Source organism: Stegodyphus dumicola, chromosome 4, assembly GCF_044657685.1.
Source record: "Stegodyphus dumicola isolate Sdum_Otavi_A_Nest chromosome 4, ASM4465768v1".
Lineage (NCBI taxonomy): Eukaryota > Metazoa > Arthropoda > Arachnida > Araneae > Eresidae > Stegodyphus > Stegodyphus dumicola.
In genome coordinates this window covers 169870190-169887727 of record NC_140771.1, presented here as the reverse complement: position 1 = coordinate 169887727, position 17538 = coordinate 169870190, and the positions used below count along the sequence as shown (strand labels likewise).

General features: G+C 35.3%; 1 protein-coding gene across 9 annotated transcripts in view; it reads left to right on the top strand.

The window, feature by feature from the left end:
* LOC118188251 (tyrosine-protein phosphatase Lar-like) overlaps nt 1-17538 on the top strand; it is a 1537039-nt gene that overhangs the window by 1444584 nt on the left and 74917 nt on the right. For all 9 annotated transcript variants that reach the window (XM_085815767.1, XM_085815772.1, XM_085815774.1 and 6 more), the window contains one exon: nt 14848-15159. In XM_085815767.1, the coding sequence (XP_085671893.1) occupies nt 14848-15159 (312 nt within the window). The remainder of the gene's footprint in view (nt 1-14847; nt 15160-17538) is intronic.

The following is a 17538-nucleotide window of genomic DNA, read 5'->3' as shown; positions in this document are numbered from 1 at the left end:
TTACATTTGCAACGCATGCGTTTTTATAAAATATAAAATGCACTTTTTGTCTTTCAAGAAAAAATCATAATTATTTTTAAGGGAATACCTCTCCAATCAATTGCAATCACCAATATTATCTTTAATCAAGATTTCTGAAATCAAAATTTTTCTGTGGCCGTAATAAACCTTCTGCAACTAGTACTACCAAAACGTCACCTTTGAATTGTTGATTTAGCCACACAAGATGATTTTTGATTATTTATTGTAAACTGTAAAAAGTATAATTTAAGCAAAAATTGATATCCTGCGCGCACAGTGCCGAATGAAATCTGTACATCCTACAATTGCAATGTTCATTTATTTCTTCTATTTTTATAATCGTCGCGGATTAAGCCAACAGCAGTTTATCCTTTTAAGGATTTTTAAGTCGTAACACAACCCAAGGAAATCGCTGTCATTTTATGTGATGATCATCGGCAAGATATCATTGTTTACCTCAAGTCAGATTTGTTTGGTAAAAACCAAAATTAATCCCCGCTTTGTTGCAAATAGTTATTCCTGTTCTTGCTCAGCTTTCGAGGCCATGATGACAGCTACTCACTGGCTCAAAGCAAACGATTAACTGCATAGAAAATTTTATGCATAATCTGACGATATTTTAAGAAAAAGAATCTAAGGTAAATCAATGCTGTGAATTATCGTATTTTTCAAGCATGCTGGAATTTATTTAAAGAAACGTTAGTCCTAAAACTTCATAAGCAAACTATATATTCAATTTTTTTTATTGTTTAGTTCAGAATGAATCCTATTTACGACTGTTATGAGGTATTTTGTCTTTCCTTTCCACATACCTTCAACGTGTAATTAGAAGCATACTTGACGCGTATTCGAGATGTTCAAGATTCGAGTCCCGGTGAGGGCACTGCACATTTTTCATATCTCCTGACTTGAAAAAAAACCTAATGATTCCGTAGATTCCACTTGATTAACTCCTGTGTGAGAACTGTAAGAGTAGTAACTGCACAGAAGAAGGGGTAAAATTTCCCTTTATCAACTCTTTAAAATTTACAATGCGTCAACTCGACGCTAACACGCTAAGCCTCTGCTTGGGCGGTAACTGGAACTGCAAAGCTAAACTAAAAATTCGAAGATATGCACAAGTCGTAGACCTAAACGACAGGGCTCATCTAATTCCCGTTTCTTAACCCTGCGTCGGAACTAGTGGTAGCAAGTAAATGCAGTTATGCCACGAAAACCCGCAATCTCCGGGAGCAGAAGCTTACGCAACATAGGTGACAGCAATAGCCTAACTCTCTCTCTCTCTTTCCTACTGAACCTCGGTTTTTAAACTCTTTCTTCACAAGGTAGAATTTGCATCCCTTCACGCGCGCTACCAAATTTAAATATTAAATATACAAACAGGGGAATAAAGGCTTATAGAAAGAATAACAAATTAAATAAAATTTGTTATTTAAAATAAATATAAATCCCTACAACTCTACATTGTAATGCAAAAACGTTTCGAATGCTCATTAATTTGTGCAGACAAGGTATTTATTTCGAAAGAAATAATATTATTGCATTAAAGGTTTATAAGCTTCAACAAAGATATTTTCAATACTTATGAGTTTAAAGAGATTATTGCGCATGTAAGTGTTTGGAATAACCACTACAATCGCAACTTTTCTACCTGATTTTTACTGACAGGGAAACATCATTCTTTTCACGTTTGTACTAGTTGTTGCTTTCATAATTTATCAGCTGTCAATATCGAAACTACTTAACATCATCCAAAAGAAACGCCTTCATAACAATGCACCGTCTTAAAGGGGCTGGCACCTTTATGTGTATCGGCTATTGTCTGAAAAGTCAAAATACTTTCTTTATAAGATTGACTCGATATAAAGGTGAAACATTCATTTCTGATTTATAATAAAGTAATCTTCATAAAGAAGCAGTGGTTTTTATGCCGAGGCATCGCAGTGCAAATAGGATTTTTAGTTTGTCACTGTGATTCGCAAGTAAAATAAAAATTCTACTTTCACAGTTATGCTCAAATATAAAGGTGGCCATACTTTTATGATGGTTGCTTTTCGTAAATTCGAAACTAATTTTTATAAGGATGCAGGCATTTTTATGCCGGGGCTCTGTTATGAAGGATGTTGTGTTTTCGTACAGTGTCCGCCTTGTATGAAATTGCTATCCTTTATGACAAGCAGTTGTTAACCTTTAAGATCGAATGATGAATTCAAAACATTTTGGAGGAACAACTCTTTAGTGCACTTTTTCTAATTTGTCACATGTTATAAAATGCCAGTCACCACAGATGACTTTAGGGTTGCCATGTATGGGGAAAACTAGATCTAGAACCAGACACTACCAACTAGAACCAGACACTCTAGATCTAGAACTAAACTAGAACCAGACACTACCAACAAAAAAACTCCTATTCAAATTTAGTTCTATGCTGATTGGTAGAAAACGTACAAGCTACAACATTTTTAGAAGGAAAAAATCGCATGTTTTTCATGCAAAAAGTCGGCAGAAGAATTGTTTGTTCATCGGAAACAGATGGATATGTTAGAGCCCTCTTACAAAGCGGTTCCATCTAAAACACGGTATGTCCGTAACTAAAATCGGTTTACTATACATGGCAATCCATAATGATTTTTTCCTTCATCACGTGACAAATATTGAAATGTTGCTCCTTCATGTGGAAATTTTGCTTGGTTGTCATACAATATCTCTCACTTGTGTATTAGTTGTCCAGCTGTTATTATGCAATAAATGCATTAGGAAGAACATAGGGCTATATGTCGAATAAATGATTTTACATCTGTAAAAAGGAATAAAAGATACCTGCATGTTACTTATTGCAGCAGTTACTAATTGTAATTAAATATTGTATGCTTTCTTGCAAGTGTATGTTTAACATTTCGAAGCAAGTAATATAAAAAATCAATTCTGTTCTCACTGGGTTTAGAACCACGAATCTTCCACCTGCCACCTGGAATATTAACTACTTACACCGCAAAGCACGTACGACGGAATGCAATAACTTCTTCCAATCAGTTGTCTGAAAACTCATGATTGACATTCCAGTCCCTGATATAATTTGCCCAAAAATTAAATGTCACTTTTCTTAACTGACTTCGAAGATATATAATATTTAAAAATTACTGTATGTAAAAATACTGATCTCTTTGATACTATCACTAAAATGCAAAACATTGCCTTTTAAGGCTCAGGAACTGTTAGGCGTGTATTAAAAGTATCTGAATTAAATGAAAACATTAGAATTTAAAAGAAAGTGCGCTCTAAAACTGAAAACGTTGTTTACTAATTCCGTTCTGTTAAATATATCTACCGTTTCCGTCAAGTTTAAATTTAGGGTAGTTTTAATGTAGTAAAATTTGATCAAAGCCATGCTTATCAGTATGATTTTCAACATATGTTCAAACGTTCCGTATACGCAAAGTTGGTTAGTAACCAGTATTCTGTTGTCACCTATGAAATGTCTCCAAATGTTGCACAGTTCATTAAATAGGCTTAACCAAAGCAAAATCATTGTTCCTAGATTACGTCTGTTTCAGTTCGTAAATTCTCGAATTAGCTTCCAAGCGTCCTGTATGCTACAGCAGAATAAATGAAGTGTTTTATGTTATTCACATAGCTTATGCTGAAGCTTTTGAAACTAAATTTTAATGAGTATGAAACATTTTCATTGCAATAGAATACAAGCTTTGGATTGTAATATTATTCAAACTTTGCATAGCGACAGAAATATCTGTAGCAAATATTTGTGGATATACGCTGAGTATATACTGTATATACCGAATGGTCAGTTTGAACTCTTTACTGTATTTAATAATAAAGAGGAAAAATTGAAAAATATTTCTGAATCTGGATCAAAATCCTAAAAGATTCTGGAATATTTCAAATATTCCAGATGGTTAATTTCTCAAATCATTCATATAAGATTAATAATAAGAAGAAAAAATTCAATTATTTATTTAAAGGTTCTAAATTAAAGTAAAATTGTGAATCTGCGTATGATTAAAAAACAAAGTTTTTAAAAATATTATGTATCTTTATTAAAAACGCAAATTTAGCTAATGAAGGATGTAATTAAAATTGAGGCTTATTGTTCATTTTCTCATTCAGTTATCCATTCAATGGACACAAAATGCTTAAGTGGCAGTTCAAAATTTTTACATTTTCCAACCTCCTTTCAAATCAGAACAATGAGAAGTGTAAGAACTAAATATGATAGGCCATATTTTCTCTAGTATGTTAAGAAACTGGCACCTGGAGTTTCTGTGAGGAGATTTTAATGATCTAGATTCATTGAAAATGCAATACTCGCGTTCTTTTATGACGGAATGCTTCTGTTGTAATGTTTGAATTTTTTTTAATCCAGCATCTTTTTCAAGATTCTTAAGGTTCTGTATTAAATACCATATAATAACAATATTTCGCTCTAAGTGAAATGTATATATTTTTTATTCAGTTATCAGCAAAAGGACATGTTCATATTGTATATTACCTCAAAACGTCATAATCATCTACAATTTATTATTACTCATTAAGTCTTTTAAATCTAACCGGTGATGAATGTGAAATTTTCGTCTGCTAAAGATTGGTAATGAATTATCTTAATGTAAGAAAGGAAAAAAATAATTTCCTACTTTTTAGTCTAATGAAAAAAAGAAAAGCATATTTTAATATTATGGTTTTATATATGGTATGGTGTGTGTAATTTGTTTTGTATACTTATAGTCATTTTTGTAACAATTTATTCGCCAAAGCTAACATTAATCGTTTGGCTGAAAAGATAATGAAGAAGAGAGATCTGTTATAAATTGTTCTATCCCTTAGTTTTCTGCTTAAAAAGAATGAAAGCTGTAAGTGTAAATAGCAATTGCAATAACAAATTATGTTTTGAGGGGGTTTAAATAAAATTCTACATAAATTTATAACATTCTCCTATACTACTGAAATGCTATAAATTGTGTCAATGGGGCATAAATTAAAATAAATACAAAATAAATTTGTCAGACTTATGGAATTTAACCATTGCATAGATTATGTTTCCTTAAATTTTGTTTTTAGACAGGTACTTCTAATTGAATAGTTTCATAAACTAAAGCAGAGAATTTTACGGAAATAGTTCCGAAACTCAGCGTATCTTAAATTCGTCCAGATTTACCATTAAATTACCATTCTTCACGAATTCGCTTGGAGAGAATTTCCGTATTATTAGTCTTTCTGCTATAAATGAACTAGAAATTAAGAAACATGATAGATGATTTTCGTAATTTATTGATAAAAGAACACATTTATTGGCAGTAGAAAAGAGTGCCGTTCATAATCTATGCTTAAGATGGCAGCCATCATAAGTAAGCTTTAGAATTATAACCCCGTTGCCCTTCAGTCTTGCATAAAATATTGCATATGCTTCACATCTAATGAAAAGGCTATTATGAGTCACAGCCTTATTAGGAGAAAATTTCGTTATGAGATTAAAGCTATTAGTAGCAAATATGTACTAGGAAATTGTTTCTTTAGAATGAAATATGCAATTGTTCTCTTTAGTCAAAACACTGTGATGTTGCCATTTCCAGAACTACTAGATTCAGTCCAATATTTAATTTGATACTCACATATCATTAATAGCAATAGTAAAAAGAATAAAAGATTTTCATGTTTCATGCTAATTCTTAAAAAGACACATCAAGTGAAGCCGTAAACAAAAGAAGAGAAAACAAAAGGAAAGGTAATTAATGTTGTGGAGTCCCTTAGGATTTCCGAAGCAAGAAACACGAAAACTCAACTATATCTTCGCCACGATTCGAACCACAGATCTTGCAAATTCTCTGGTGGATGTAATAAACACTTACGTCACAAGAGAATTCAAGGGAAATGCGACAGTTCTTTCCCACGTAAAGGACGATTAGAAATAGACATGAAATCCAGTCGACCAAATGTATATGAGGAAGAGCTATGGTCCACTCCATTCTTAATTCAGTAGCCGCTGTAGAAACTACTGGATTTTATGCAGTGGGAAACGTGAGAAATTGATTGTACCTCTTCGGGATTCGAACCACGGATCTTCCATTCTGCTAGTTATATTATAACTAAATGTGTGCAAAATTAAGAGAATTTTCACATTATGTCCAATTTCTGAAATTTAATGGACTGATTTTAATAGTTAGACAGGTCGCGCATCACGACGGCATACTGCCTAGGAGGCAGCTGAGGAGTCCCTGTGGCAGTTGATCCCATTGCTGAAGTAAGGCAGTTTTCAACTCCGGCATCGTTCTCAGAAGGGCATCGTTCTCAGTTGGCCTCCCAAGAGCATCTCACACATGCTGTATAGAGTTAAGGTCAGGAGATCTGGTTGGCCTATCCATGCGACCAATATCCTTACTTTCCAAGTAATTGTCAACCAGCTTAACTTTATGCGAACGAGCTTTGTCGTCCATTAATAGGACGAACTACGCCAGGACCAACTACGCCTTTGAAAATTCGAACATAGGGCTCTATGATCTCCTCTCTATACCTCATAGCGGTCAGGGGGCCTTTGTCAAACACATGCAAGGGTGTGTGGCCAACTTAATGCCTGCCCAAATCATTACACCCCCACCACCGTAATGATCATTTTCCCTGATGAGGAAGAGACGATATCGTGTTCCAGGCTCTCTTCAGATTTCACTCATCTTGTAAGGATCTTAAGTTTTACTAACGTTTATTTTATTTTAAATCTTTACTATCACTTCTTATTTTCTACTTCCGACCAGAATTATAAGCGTGAAGGAGTTTATGCAAAGTTGTCTGGCGAACGCCAAGTATTTAAGTGTGGCCTTTTTGCCAAGAGAGGGAGAGGAAGCAGTGAGTTCGAAGCAGGCCGCTTACCTTAGAAGTTACGCAGTTGCTATTTGCCTTCCAGGCCAGAGGTTTTAATCCTCTTGATAAATTAAACGTATTGTAGTGTTCACAGTCTCTGTGCTACATACGCTTCCTGTTATTATAAGGCCAATCTTACACGTGTATTATTCTAAAGTTAAATTTGAGTTTAGTTTTATTTTAATATCTTTTACGTTAGACCCCGAGTGGAGGGTCATTGTATTCCGAAGTACGGAAGTCATTGTATATAAAGAAAAATAAAGGGTTTTGTATACCCTTCGTCTGTATCCTGTCTACTTACTACAATTAGTGAACATAGCTTTAGTAAGCTCTCTGTTCTAGTCAGGTCATTGTATGTTTCCGAAGAAGGTTAGAAGAAACATTGAACCTGATAGTGGCGCCCGACGAAGAAAAATAACCATGGCCGAGTTTCAAGAAGAACCTGTGCTGCCTGCAGAAACGGCTCAGAATCCAGAAATGCCAGCTGCCGCCCTGGAAGGATTTGGGTACATCGTCCAGACCATGCGCGCTTCGATGAAACCAGAAGCAACATTTAACGGAAACTCACCGGTAACCAGTTTTTTGGAAAAATTGGATGACCACTTCATGCTCTACCCCGTGCACGAGTTTCAGAAAGTTACCTTAGCTACCAGCGCTTTGAGGGGCCAAGCGCTTAACTGGTTCAAATGTATCGGCAGAAGTCTCTTGGGTCAAGCAGGAAGTCCCACCTATACTTACGAAAATTTCAAGACTGCCCTACTAAAAGCCTTTCCTGTTGTAAGGGATCGTGCGAAATTAGAAACAGAACTTTTCAGTATATATCAACAAAGAATGGAAAACCTCTCGAGCTTTATTTTAAGAAAAATTCACGTTTTCAAGCTCTTGTATGGAAACCGTCCGGATCCTGAAATAATTCAAGTGATTTTGCCGAGGTTACTACCCCAAGTGCAAGACTTTATTGAATTACGAAATCCGACTACACTGGAAACGTTATTTGAGCTAGCAATCCAGTTTGAAAGTAGAAGAACGGCGGACGTCGAAAGAAGACGCCAATATCAACAGCGAAACCAATTTGGTACGCCAAGACTACAGCAAACTCAAGCACATGGCTACGGGGAAAAAGCGAATCAGTGGGCAAGGAAACCCGAGCATTCAAAAACAGCCGGCGAACGTCGACAGTTCAATAGCAACCCAGGAAAAAAGTCTCAAGGCCAGTGGAGAAAGAAGGAAAGCACCGAAAGGAAAAATAATTTAAACTAAAACGGATTTCTGCTGACGAGAGGGTGCGGAAATCCGAAGGCCACGAAAATCCCTCTTCCTACAAGTTAAATACAGTAATGGTGAAAAATTTAACTCTTCCGAAGATTGAAGTCTTGGTAAATAATATCCTGGCCACCGCACTCCTGGATACCGGCGCGCAGTGTTCCTGTGTGGCAGAAGTCTTTTTTAGAAAGTATTTTCGCAAATACCGCATATATAATGCGGATAATACAACAGTATTAGCGGCGCAAGGAGAACAATGTAAGTGCGTAGGTAAAGTACCTTTGTACATCCGTATCAAGGACGAACAAGTAAAGGTGATGTTTTTTATAGTAAAGAATTTGCAAGCACATTTAATCCTAGGAATAGACTTTCTTTCAGACGCACAAGCTACACTGGATTTTAATGAAGCGTCCCTTAAGCTGACGATGAAACCAGTGCGTGTAGAAAAGGTTGAACCGCCAAGGTTAAATCTTGACCACCTGCCTAATGACGAGCAAGATAGAATCCGACAAGTGGTAAGTGAATTTGCTTCCTTATTTAGTGATATTCCAGGATTTACTCAGGTTACTAACCATAGTATTGACACCGGAGATGCATTGCCGGTTCGTCAAAAACCATACCGGCATGATAAGAATAAGGAAAAAATTATAGAATGGCATATTACCGATATGCTACGTAAAAAGATCATAACGCCTATCTCAAGTAGTTATGCTAGTCCGGTGGTTTTAGGTAAGAAAAATAATGATTATCCTTTGGAGCATCCAAAAAGGTGGAGATTCGCTATTGATTACCGTAAATTAAATTCCATAACGAAATATCCGGTATATCCGTTACCGATCATAGAAGAAATTTTAAGGAACATAAAATCAACCAAATTTATGACGACGTTAGACTTAACGAATGGTTATTTTCAAATAGAGGTCAGGCCTGAGGACGTGCCTAAGACCGCTTTTATAACCAAGTCTGGCACTTATGCATTTTTGCGTATGCCGTTTGGCCTTTCAGGCGCCCCGGCAACATTTCAGCGATGCATGGACATTGTGTTAAGACCTGTTCTTGGAAAGTCCACATTTATCTATTTAGACGATATCATTATTACTAGTGATAATCTAGACCAACATGTACAGGATTTAAGACAGGTGTTTTCTTTATTAAATGAGACCGGTCTAAAAGTTAATGTCGAAAAATGCAAATTTGCAGCCCCTGAATTAAAATATTTAGGTTACAAAATATCGCAAAAAGGGATTGAGACAGATGAATCAAAAATAATCGCTGTGCAAAAGTATCCGACTCCAAACACGGCAAAGAAGCTCTCTTCTTTTCTAGGACTTTGTTCATATTATAGGTCCTTTATAAAAGATTTTGCGGCTATCGCTGAGCCATTGTTAAAATTAAAAAGGAAAAAGGCAAGATTCTCGTGGACGGCCGAAGCTTCGAAAAATTAAAACAAGCATTAACGCAAGCCCCTGTGTTGAAATTTCCTGAAAAGGATGAAAATTTAGAAATTTCAGCGGATGCTTCGGATTATGCGGTAGGAGCGGTACTTTCGCAAAATCAGCAGCCCGTGGCATTTTTTAGCCGAACTTTAAATCAAACACAAAGAAACTATTCCGCGACCGAGAGAGAGGCACTTGCAGTTCTGTTAGCAGTGCAAAAGTTCCGAGTCTATCTTGGAAAGGCGCCGATAACAGTATATTCTGATCATGCGGCGGTAACTAGATTGTACTCAGGGAAAAATTTATCCCCAAGGTTAATAAGATGGGCACTCAAGCTGCAAGAATATAATCTGGTAATCAAGCATATCCCCGGAAAGGAAAATATCGTAGCAGATGCCCTATCACGAATTAAATTAGACGAACAGGGTAATACCGTAAAAGTTGCAATGCTGACAGCGTGTACAATAAATTCCCGAGAAACTGTAATAACCGAACTGGGTAAGGATCCTGAGTTTGGAAGTATTTATGAGTATTAGAAGGATCCTGAAAATTTTAGCCACCAAGATATTGTGGCGATAAGAAATAGGGCGGCCCATTACGAACTAATAGATGGTCTATTATTCTACACAAAAACTACGAATTCCAACAACGAATTTCGACCTGTTATCCCAGCTAGTCTTAGATTAAATATCCTGCAAGAGCTCCATGACAGCCCTTTAGCTTCTCATGCTGGTATTCGAAAAACTATCCAACGCGTACGCGAGGCAGTCTACTTTCCTGAACTGCAAAAGTTAACAAGGGCGTATGTCCAGTCCTGCCCAACATGTCAAGCCGTTAATTATATGAATTTCCGCCCGGCCGGGTTTCTAAATAGTATTAAATCCGAATTTCCAAATGAAATAATCGGCATCGATTTATTGGGCCCTTTCCCAAAAAGTCAGTTAAATAAAAATCGCTGTCTCCTTGTTATGGTTGATCATTTTAGTAAATGGACCGAAATTGTTCCCTTAAAACGAGCCTCCGCGAAATTAGTTACTGATTCTATTTTAAATAAATATATTTTAAAATACGGGGCGCCCCTAAAAGTTATATCGGATAATGGTCCTCAATTTGTAAGTAATATATTTGAAGACATGTGTCAAAAACTGGGCATACGTCATTTAAAAATGGTCCCGTATCGGCCGCAATCAAATATAGCGGAACGGGTCAACAGAAATATAGTGAAAATTATCCGTAGTTATGTTAAAAATTTTCATAAAAGCTGGGATAACTATGTCAATGAATTTGCTTTCGCCCTTAGGACCGCAAAACATGATACAACGGGCAAAACTCCTGCTGAGTTATTTCTAGGCAGAAAGGTTATAACACCGTTAGATAAACTATTTTATGTGCAACAAAGAGCCCCAGAATTTAAAATGGGTGATATAGAAAAACTAATAAAAGAAGCAAAAAAGAATACGGAAATAGCACAAAGAAAACAGAAGTTATACTATGATCTGAAACGACGGGGAGTAACTTATAAAGTAGGGGATGAAGTTTTAAAAATTAAGCATTCACTTTCTTCAGCACCAGAAGATAAAACTGCCAAATTTTTTCCACGCTTTGAAGGACCATATGTTATAGAAAAAATAACTCACGCTGTTGTAGTGTTAAAGACAAGAAATGGTGAAACCTGTTCCGCAAATATTGATCAAATTAAACCCTACTTCGATCGTAATAAAATGAAAATCTTTTCAGATCTTTTGCAGGATCCGGTACGGCAGACACCGCAGGTACAAGTTCCAGAGGTGGGAAAACGACAAGTACAAGGGCAAGCCAATGAGAGACAGAAGCAAGTGAAAAGAAAATTGCCCCGCGGAAAAATTGAAGGTAAAAAGAAAAAGAAGCCGTTCCACCGTCCAGAAAACAGAGTTCACGAACACCCCCAGAATGAAGAAGGGAGAAGGACGACGTATGTGGAAAGGACCGGGAGAAAGGACGGCAACTATAACCCGGCTTTGAAACGGAAGATTGACTCATCCGACAGAACTCTCCGCAGCAAAAGTCGCCGAACTGCGGAAGGGCCATCAGCGGCGGAGGAAAAAGTACAAGAAAAATTTGAACGGCCAACAACGAGGTCCAAGCAGGATCACGACAGAAGTTTCCCGGTTCCACCAAGACCAGTTGCCTTCAAACGGCCAAGACCACAAGCAGAGGACAAAAGGAAGATGTTCAAGGGTGGCCGTAGTGGTGAAAAACGGAAGCTTCCAGAGGAAAGCACTGAAGGGCGAGCCCGTACAAGAAGGAGGATCAACCAAGCTACTATCTGCTATACCTTTAAAGACTGGGCCCAGAAAAGGATGTCTGAATATTACAAAGATAAGTAAAATTTTATGTTACTTTGCAAACTTAAGTTAATCTTTCATTCTTACTGCAAGTGGCAGATTTCAAGAAGTTTTACCTCATGCGAGGTCTACCTTTATCGCCGAAAGGGCGAGAAATGAGTTATGACCGATTTTCGTATTATGTTTTTAAATTACTCGTGCGTAAAACTAAAGTTGATGTATAATAGCGTTGTGTAAAAACTTAAATATTGTAAAAAAAAAAAGTTATTGTATAAATTTTATTTAAAACATTCTAGCAAGAAAGAAGTTTTAGTCTGAAAGACTTTTTGAAATGTAGTATTATTTCAATGTAGAAAGAATTGGCACTTGCTTTGAAAAGAATAGAAGTTAACAATGTACTACTAATGTATGTTTTCAAATGTGTAAAATTAACGGCATGTTGATATGTTCTTATATACATGTGAACTGTTATTTTAAATGTTAAGAAATACCGTGATATGGTAAAAGTGAAAGTAATGATAAAAATTTGTTATTCGTGTGACTGTAAAGATTAAATCATGGTGAATATGTGGTAAAGGTTGAATGATGTAGTTAGGCTCTCTGACGCTACACTTTAGAGTTAGCCACTTTTAGAATAGTACCTCAGGGTTTAGAGTTGAAAGTAGGGTGTGTTAAGAGGTCTCGTATGTTGATTTTAACACGTTAGTGTTTTGATTGTAGGAGGAAGTGTGGCACACGTAGACAGAAACACATTCGTGTTTGGTGTTCTTTTACAACACATGTCAGAGAGCACGGGGAGAGATAATTAAAATAGTCCTGAATGAAATAAGAATGTTAAGAGAAGTATATTCTATATGTTATTTGCAATGTCATTCTGTAACATTTCATTAAACTAGTTTTCCTTCCAGATCTCTGGAAGGAACCAGAATTGAATAAAGCTCCTGTTTAGATGCAGTACAGATGAAAAAAAAAAGATTGTTGTATATCCCGGGAGCTGCTATTGTAACAAATTTCTTTCTTTTAAATTTTCTAGTTTCTAGCTAAGTTATGATTGTAAAAGGTTGGCCTCGCGTTAGTTTCTAGAGCTAAAAGTTTTCAACAAGGTCGTTTTAGACCTCAGTTTCAAAGTAATTAACTCTGGCGGGAAGTATGTAAGGATCTTAAGTTTTACTAACGTTTATTTTATTTTAAATCTTTACTATCACTTCTTATTTTCTACTTCCGGCCAGAATTATAAGCGTGAAGGAGTTTATGCAAAGTTGTCTGGCGAACGCCAAGTATTTAAGTGTGGCCTTTTTGCCAAGAGAGGGAGAGGAAGCAGTGAGTTCGAAGCAGGCCGCTTACCTTAGAAGTTACGCAGTTGCTATTTGCCTTCCAGGCCAGAGGTTTTAATCCTCTTGATAAATTAAACGTATTGTAGTGTTCACAGTCTCTGTGCTACATACGCTTCCTGTTATTATAAGGCCAATCTTACACGTGTATTATTCTAAAGTTAAATTTGAGTTTAGTTTTATTTTAATATCTTTTACGTTAGACCCCGAGTGGAGGGTCATTGTATTCCGAAGTACGGAAAACATTGTATATAAAGAAAAATAAAGGGTTTTGTATACCCTTCGTCTGTATCCTGTCTACTTACTACAATTAGTGAACATAGCTTTAGTAAGCTCTCTGTTCTAGTCAGGTCATTGTATGTTTCCGAAGAAGGTTAGAAGAAACATTGAACCTGATAATCTGTAAAAAGCACGGTGCTCCACTGAGGTCTGTTCCAAAGCGCATGTTGCCTGCATCAAGCAAAACCCACTCTCTTGTATGCCCTGGGGAAAGAGAGAACACAAACAGCGGGAATAGGATAATTCCTATAAACCATAGACGTCTTGATCTTGTATCTTTGTATGTTATATACAATATTTATTTTTTATTTTTAACTTAGTGTGTACAGGCTCATGATTAAATTTTTAGTGCTATTTTCAGTCTGTTTTTGCACAATACTAGTCTTCGTTATGAATTTTATACTTTAATCAAGTCGACAATCACATATTAATCTGTTACTTGCACTGTGATATGGGGTTTTGAAGTATCTCCAAATAATACCGATCGTGCTTAATTTAAAACACATTTCATGTATAGAAACGCAATTATGTTAGTATTCTTGTATTAAATAAAATTCCTTGAAAGATTTGTGTACGATATGTGCAATTAGTGTTGAACTGTTGTACTTTTTGTATCGTAAATAAAATTTACTCGAAATCTCAGTATAATTTATTAGTATTAATGATATTACAATTAGAAATCTCATCTTTGAATTTAGAGTCCTGCTATGCATAAACCGATTATGATGAGTAAGACCTTTCTATGGTGTGTATACTTAGATCTACAACAGCAGACTTGTTATCTATAGTTACCAAACATACAGTATATCTGGTACGAATATTAATATATGAACCTTAATTAGTACTGAGAGGCTTGAATTACTGCAATTATTCAGTCCTGTTTCTAAAGCGTTATAACGCAGCTACTTTTCTGGCCGTACATGGGCATGTCGATATTTTAGCTCGAAGCGTGCTTTTAAATTGAGAGTACGAGGGAGATCGTATCACTGCCGCAGAGAGATCTCAAACTAGCTATCAGTATTAACTAATTTTTGCCATGTATTAACGAATATTTGCCAATTCTACTGCACTGTCTAGCAAACATCATGACCATCAAATAAAAACACTTGAGAAGAAAATTGTAGAGCGATTTCGTTTCATGTAAAAGGCTTGGAAGTCTCTAGGTTTGAGCTCTAAGCATGCTTTTAGCTTGATCGTACGAGGCTTCTGCTTTCTGATGTTATGGATTCTGTGGCCATCGCATGACAGCATGGCAAAGTAAATAGAATATCATTTTATCTAAATGAAATTATTCTGGTAACTAATATAATTCATTTGTCCTCACAGTTCCTGGTATGCCACGCGATGTTGAAGTCAAGTCTCTGAATAGCACGACGATTGCTGTCCACTGGAAACCTCCTGCTAATCGAGACCGTAATGGTCTCATCCGTGGCTATCAGATCCACGTGCAGGAGATGAACTCCGAGGGTGATCTAGTGAACGAGCCAATGCGGTACGATGTCGCCGATGAAGAAGCGGAAGAATTTAATGTGACCGGTCTCCAACCAGACACCCAGTATTCTGTGCAAGTAGCAGCTGTCACCAGAAAAGGAGATGGGACTCGTAGCAGAGCCGTAACAGTTGTGACGCAGGGTGGAGGTGAGTTTATGAATGTCATTCCTTTGAAACCATTTCCCAAATATTTTTATTGTTACTCCTTTTATCAAGTAAAATGTCTTCATGCATTTTTTTCTACTCCTGCTTTATCTGCCAAAATACAAACAGCCCAAAGATATACTAAAAAAATTACCTGTTAGAAATCATGTATCTATTCCACACTAAATAAAATTTCTTGCCGACCTCCTTTATCACCGACGACTCAAACTTTTAGTAGACACCTTTTTTGATATAATTTACATATACGAATGCTATATAAATTAATTGACGAAAAGGTCCATTGGCTATTAGAATCTGCGAGTAAAAATGTATTCCTGTTTCTTTTAATTTCATCTGCATACAGAATGGAAGTAAAATACTTTTATTGGATCATAAATCCAAATAGGATTTTTTACATTATATATTTACATAGATATATGATAAGATATTTTTATTATTTTCAAAAATCTCCTCCCCCTCCATATTTAGAATAATGCAGGCTTTGGATATTCATAAATATAAAAGTGTAGCAGTTTTAGAATTATAATATTCTATATCTCCATTAAATCTTTAAACCAGTGTATACTTTCTAATATTTTTCGAAATATTATTAATCTAGTTTCAGGTATGCAAAAAATGCAAATCGTATTTTTGATAAAATTAATCTAATATGGGTTAGCATGATAATCTGTTGAAATTTAAAATCTCTTTCCAAGTCAATGTTTCAGCAGCATAAAATTATTTGATTGCGTATGGTAACTTTGAACTGATTTATTTTGGGTTTTAAATTTATTATTTTGGGTTTAAATTTTGGGTTATTGGGTTTTATTAAAAATTATTATTTAATTCTCCATACCTTTATAGAAATAAAGTAACATATTTAGATGTTAAATTAAACTAAATGGTAGATTCTACTAAGTTTATACATTATACTTTTTTCAGTTTATTAATTTTAGACTGTTTTGCTTAGTTAAATCTACTTGCAATTATTTATTTGAATAAAATAATCCCTGTCATGGCGATTATCTTCCTAAGATAATCACCTCTAAAGTGACTAACGTTTTTAAAACTTAAATAAACATCTGCATTGAACATCACCTCTCTTAAAATGGCCATTTCGAAAGAGGGCTAAAATTTGCGGAACCGTAAATGGTTGTCTTAGAGAGGTCACCGTGTTTAATTTGTTTTATTTGTTGTAAAATTATTTGTGTTTTATTCTTAATAATTTGCTTAATTTCTGTAAAAATGGAAAACAATTATCATTAATTAAAATAATACGCCAAAGGACAAAGGTTTATCATACTAGGGCAAAATGTATCGACATAAGCTGCATAAATTTGTAGAACTAGTTTGGAAGGTTAGATAGAACCTTCTTCTTCAGATAAATAAAATTTCTTAATAAATAAAATTAGTCATTGAGTCATTTTCACTCCTGCTGCTAAAGAAGATGGTTCTCTGTCTTCAAAATTAGCTCTGAAAGTTTATGCATCTTAGCTGATTAATGTTGCTTTAGTCGACTTGTAAAACTGTTTTTGTCAGAATATCCACTGAGTTTCTAACTTTTCCCATGCTATCAGGTGATGTATTTTTTAAATCTTTAAATCATTCTCTAACATCAGGAAATTAGAGCATATACTTATAAAGTTAAGGGCTGAATAACTAGTACATTATAATACTTTATCACTTCAAATACTTTTAAGCTCCAGATTTCCTTTCGTATTCTTCATTGAACTATTTTTTTTTTATTAGTAAGAGTTTGATTTCAAATTTTCCAATGAGGATGCAGGCTTGGCTTTTGGAAAGAACTGATGTGCGACTTATTTTTAAATTATTCTGACCTTTCAATAGAAATAATACTTGAGTGGAGGCTAACTAGTAGCCATATCAAAACTGTATTGTATTCTCTTAATCCTTCCTAATCCACCACATTATAAGAATTTTAACAGCGAATTGTTGCAGCAATGCGTTGTGTAACCCTTGTGCCGCTATAACGTTAGTAGCATGAAACTATTTATTGCTTTGATTATATTGGCTTCCAGGAAATGCACAGAATGAATGTTAGATAAGCAAACTTGAATTTTGCCCCAATTATATGATATGTGATTACATTTTAGTCGTGTAAGAAATGAAGATTTTCCGAACAAATAAATAAGCTACTTATTTTAGTCACTCTTTGTACTATCGCATTTCTTTCTTCAATTTTTATGTCAAAACTATTTGAGAAGTATAAACAGTAACAGTGCTAATATTTATTTATATATGATAATATGTTTGTTTAATCAAACAAGGCAAAAAACATGAGTACTATTCGCCTTAGGGAAGGAATGCCTTCATGGAGCAGTTTTTGAAGGAAACTAGTAAATATCCAGGCAAATCCAAAAA